We start from the raw sequence: 5,575 nt of genomic DNA, 5'->3' as shown, positions 1-5,575 counted from the left end.
CTATGGGGTGGCTTTACTTGTATAGGCACCCAACGGTAAAAGATGGAAACGCCTCAGAACTGAACGATCTATCTCCACCTTGAGTCCATGACTGACTTGGAAAGAGGGGGTCCTTTTCCGGGCAGGCCGACTCATGATTGGTCCATCCGGCCTGAGATCGACGGTTCTCGTGCTGCTGGGCTACGGCTCGGCTCCGAGCCTCACACGGTCGGCGTGAGAGTTGGGGACACGCCTCACACGAAACGGCTCCCCGAACCGAACCCTCCCGCGGTGCAGGCGGCCCGGGCAGATAGCAGGCGTGTTGCTCGCGCCTCGGCACATAAATCGTCTCCGATCTCCAGGTGCCCGGCCACCCTGGTTCGTCGAAGCACCCTAGTCGTCGTAGCGGCCTACGGGCTCTTGGGCAGAGAGAGAAGCTGCATAGCCTGCATATGCTCCAGCTGCTGCGCGCAATGATGGTGTGTATGATGATATGTCAGCTACGCAATTTGGATTCCTGCTAGTGCTTCGACGAAGTGACTGACGGTGTTTTCCGTGTTGGTGCAGGCACTGACGGAGCGGCAGCCGCAGCTGGAGAAGAAGCCGACGCGCGGGAGGGCGCCGCTGTCCGGGAAGGCCGTCGCGGCGCTGTGCGTGACGAGCTTCGTTGTGGGGCTGCTGCTTAGCGGCAACGTGTCGCTCATGTCGGCCTCGGCGTCACCGTCGTCCTCGAGCACGGACAGCGAGAAGAGCATTCGTGTTTCCGGTTGCGACAATGAGCGTGTAAGTAGTCTGCTTAGAACCCATTTTTTTTTACCGCGCGTACTGGTTGGCACGCATCCTGATCGAATTCTGCATCTCATCTGACCAGAAACTCGGAGAGAACCACCCCAAGGATCTCCTGAACGAGGTGTCGAGAACTCATCAAGCAATCCAGTAAGCATCCGGCGGTCTCGAATCGAACGCTGCAGGCCTTGTCAGCAGGCACACTCATTCAACGGTGTACGGCGTGTAAGGCCATGGACTCACGGGTCGCACGTGGTGCGCTGCTGAACTTGTAGGTCGCTGGACAAGGCGGTGTCCACCCTGGAGATGGAGATGGCCGTGGAACGCGCTAGGGGCGGTGGCGGCGGCGGCGGCGCCGCGTCCATGGCGTCCAGCAGGACTCCTCAGAAGGCCTTCGTCGTGGTCGGCATCAACACGGCCTTCACCAGCAAGAAGCGGCGCGACTCGCTCCGCGACACCTGGGTCCCCAGAGGTACGCACACATGGACGGACCGACAAGCCAGCATACATACATACATATATACATTGATCACGTACGTAACGTACGGGACGGCGGGCGCATCGCGCGTGCAGGGGATAAGCTGAGGAAGCTGGAGCGGGAGAAGGGGATCGTGGTCCGGTTCGTGATCGGGCACAGCGGCACGCCGGGCGGCGGCGCGCTGGACCGCGCCCTGGACGCGGAGGAGGCCGAGACCAGGGACTTCATGCGGCTGGACCACGCCGAGGGCTACCACGAGCTGTCGTCCAAGACCAGGACCTACTTCACCACCGCCGTCGCCACCTGGGACGCCGACTTCTACGTCAAGGTCGACGACGACATCCACCTCAACCTCGGTACGTGCGTGCTGGCGGGGCCATGCATTGATCATTGCGGCGAGTCGTCGTTACAGGATGGTCGTAGCAGTAGCAGGCCGTAAGAATCTCGTTTCCAACTGCACAGGGATGCTGGCGAGCAGGCTGGCGAAACACAGGACGCGCCCGAGGGTGTACGTCGGCTGCATGAAGTCCGGGCCTGTCCTGTCACAGAAGTGAGCAGAGATCATTTTTCTTCTTCTTCTTCTCACAGCCGAGTTAGTTCTGTTCTGTCGAGTGAGACCGGCCTGTACTGTACTGTGTCTCTGTATCTGTTGTTGCAGAGGAGTCAAGTACCACGAGCCAGAGTACTGGAAGTTCGGCGACGAGGGCAACAAGTACTTCCGCCACGCCACCGGCCAAATCTACGCCATCTCCAAGGACCTCGCCGCCTACATCTCCATCAACCAGTTATGTTTCCGGACACATATACATAATGCCACGTGTGGCCGCGTTCGTCTGTGCGTCTGACGTGCGTGCGTGCATCGTTTCCAGGCCGATCCTGCACAGGTTCGCGAACGAGGACGTCTCGCTGGGGGCGTGGCTGATCGGGCTCGAGGTCGAGCACGTCGACGACCGGAGCATGTGCTGCGCGACGCCTCCAGGTGGGTCATGAAACTGACAGCCAGCGTCACCCCTCCTCTCCTGAACAATTCACCTATATACACTGCCTAGTGACTCTGACTGCGTGTGCAGACTGCGAGTGGAAGAAGCGAGCCGGGAACGTGTGCGTGGCGTCCTTCGACTGGTCGTGCAGCGGCGTCTGTAAGTCGGTGGACCGGATGCGCCACATCCACAAGGCGTGCGGCGAAGGCGAAGGCGCCGTCTGGAACGCCGCCACATGAGACGAGATTGCCATTCTCGTCGGAACACTTGTTGTATGCGGAGCTTCACTTGATGAAAACGCGAAGGCGAGAGGGAAGCGCCTGCGCCACTGTTTGGCATGACACATTCCGCATGGCAAGCGTGGTTGTTTCACTTGAGACGGCATGCTATGATCCACGTAAAAGCGCATGGATTATTATTGGTGTGTCAACGTGATCCTTTTTGGATGAAAAAAAAAAATTGCACGGTGGCCCTTGGATGTCTTTTTTAACCCCGAAACATAGTAAAATATTTAAAAAGTATATTCATAATATTTTTTCAGAAATATTTAGTTAAGCTAGAGGCTTCGACGTCATACAACAACTAATATGCAATCAGACTTATGTGCAAGCGAGCCTCTTAGACTGTTAGATCATAATCTAGCTATAGCCATAATCGTGGTTTGTTATAGGGTTCTCTATAAATCTACACGAGCTGATGGTGGATTGATTTAAGTGTTAAATGTGATACATGGTTGGATTATAATCTAACAAACCAGGAACCTCGCTTGCACGGTTGCACAAAAGTACAACGTATGTAGACGATACACCGATCATATTCTATGGTTTAGTGCAATAGTTATTTGACACCCGAAGATCTAGTTGCAAGCCAGTGTGATGGATCCTCTCCACACACACACAAAAATATATTAAATGAACCCTCGACGAAAAAAAGTTTAAAGTTAAAGTGGACAGATAACCCATGTACCAGATATTAAATTACACTTTATCTTGGCTAAAAAGTCAAGAAAGATACACATTGAAAAGAATATATGCCCTTTTTTATAGCTCGCATGATCGCTCTTCCTCCTAACGAGGTGGTACTATTCAAAAGCAATGTTGTTGTGTGTGGCTTCATATCATGTTAGACTTGGTTGTTTTCTCATGACCTATCTACGAGGTAACAACTTGATTGTTAGGTGAGATGTGAAAAAACAGATCTACTATACGCGATTCGTGCGTAACACACAACGTACGAAACCCACGCTTTAAAGGACCAGAGTTTTTCGTTGTAAGGCCATGGTCATCAGATAATGCATAAAAAATGTTACTTACCTTATGCTATAAAAATGTTACTGTTTCTATAAAGTTGTTACTTGCAGAATTCTAGAAAATGATTTATTTAGAGACAGAGATAATACTGAATAAGCATCAGCAAATTAATTGTGTTGTATATTTTTATGCTAAACCTATTTTAGATAACGGATGTTAATGCCATTTTTTTAGAGTTCTAGTTAAACTAAAATTGTTCGACATCCCAAGATCATGGCAGGCTTGCAACGTCTGTTTTCAAAGCCTCCTCCAAACCGTGGTTCAGCGCTAGTCTCATCCATTCGGACTAAGAACTATATTTGGGACGTCTGAAAAAATTACAATTGTACTATCTGATCCTTCCTAGAAATAGAATAGTCAGTTACCCGTTTATCCGATTCCTTTTGAATTAGCAGTCGCTGGTCCAACCAAGATCCTTGAGCCACGTGTCCCGCCAAATTTAGGCGCGAGGACGAGGAATACGGGTGGCCTGAAGTTTTGGGCGTTTCGGCCGGGCGCCCGGCAATGCCGCGGGAAAGCTGCAACCTGCTCGGCTGAGTAGTTTTCATACTTTGAAGGGTATTTTCGTCCATCGGCAGACCAATAATTTTTTAGGTCGGTTTCGGTTCCACATCTGCCCTCCCGTGCTGAACGCATCAAGCCATCAACTCCTCCGCGACTTTGCTTTCTTCTACAGTTCTGTCACCCAGTCTACTCCAAGCCTGCCACGACGATAAGAAATGAGTTTCACGCACAATAAATATTAGTAGATTAACAGCTAAAACATACTAGAGTATACAACTATAAATAATAATTTTTATAGATATAGCTAATTTTAAATACTTTGTCTAAGATGTGAGATTGTTTTAAGATGGGCAAAGCACTCCATCAAATAATGAAGAAGTTATTTTATCATTTTTTTCAAAGAGCCAACAAATCTTAAGTTCAACTAAATATATAAAATAAAACATACACACTGCATAGTATATATTATTAGATGAATTATATGATGTATTTATATAGTAAAACTATTTTGAATATAAATATTGATAATATTTTTGTAAACATAATTGAATTTAATAAAATATAAGTTAGTATAAAATCTAACGTGGCATTTCATTGATAAGAACAACTTTAGTGTTACATTAGCTTTTCACTAAGTGTTATATTGTTCACCACCTTTTGGTTACCGTCACGCGACACACGCCACCTATGAAATTATGGCTTCAAGTAGCTTTCTTTTTTCTAATATGTATTACTAAAATAATTATGTTATCAAATCCTGAAATAAATCTAGAAAATCAGAGTAAGCATATTCTAGTTCCATAACAAGAAATCTAACCAAATGTTTTACCTTAGTTTACGGTTAATATGCATTTTATAGTTTGACTAGACATCATATTCCTTCATTCTCCAAGTACTAGCCACATGGGGAGCGATGTAGTGAGAAATTCGACTAATCTATTTAGTATCTCCTAAAAGAAGTTTCAATCAAATTTCATATGTCATCTCGTCAACGTTGTCTCAAAGTAAGGCCCTATCTATCTATCTATCTGAATCAACTAAATGTTTAAGTTGTAATAGCTAGTGTGCGCCAGCCAATAGCTTTTTGTAAGCGGTGCGGTTAGATGCTTCAAAAGTAAGCTAATTATAAGCTTGGTTGTTTGGATCATCTAGAAGTTTGTTTAGCAGTTAGCAATATGAACTTAGTTAAACGAGTTTAGTTTTTCCCCCTTCAACATTGACCTTAAAATCGAACGTTATAAAAAGACGTTACTTGTTAGTTTAATTACTAAATAAAAAACCAAGGTGACCGGGTATCTTGATAGTAAAATTTAGCTAGTCACATCATCTACCAGACACCACGATTTAAAAGAAAAATAAGCCTTGGTGATTGAACAGTACATATAGAAAAGGGCTGCTGCAGAGGAGCCGCAGCATTGCGTTTGGATTTTTTTTCCGCCCCTGTGTGACAAGACTGAATAAATGATAGAAATTTATATTGCAGATTTATAGAAAAAAATCAAATTTGTGGCAACTACCCAATACGACAACATGTTTGC

The 5,575-nt window shown here is 47.0% G+C and overlaps 1 protein-coding gene across 1 annotated transcript; it reads left to right on the top strand.

The window, feature by feature from the left end:
- The first annotated feature begins 298 nt into the window (after positions 1–298).
- On the top strand, positions 299–2,699 carry ms8 (Male Sterile8). Its single transcript, NM_001369666.1, has 9 exons — positions 299–458; positions 547–762; positions 851–915; positions 1,041–1,237; positions 1,339–1,599; positions 1,706–1,793; positions 1,902–2,027; positions 2,113–2,222; positions 2,314–2,699. The coding sequence occupies exons 1-9, from the start codon at positions 432–434 to the stop codon at positions 2,460–2,462; spliced, it is 1,239 nt and encodes a 412-aa protein (NP_001356595.1). The 5' UTR covers positions 299–431; the 3' UTR covers positions 2,463–2,699.
- The last annotated feature ends 2,876 nt before the right edge of the window (positions 2,700–5,575 follow it).

Source organism: Zea mays, chromosome 8, assembly GCF_902167145.1.
Source record: "Zea mays cultivar B73 chromosome 8, Zm-B73-REFERENCE-NAM-5.0, whole genome shotgun sequence".
NCBI classification, from domain to species: Eukaryota; Viridiplantae; Streptophyta; class Magnoliopsida; order Poales; family Poaceae; genus Zea; species Zea mays.
The sequence above is the reverse complement of the archived record's forward strand: the minus strand, read 5'-3'. Positions and strand labels throughout refer to the sequence as shown.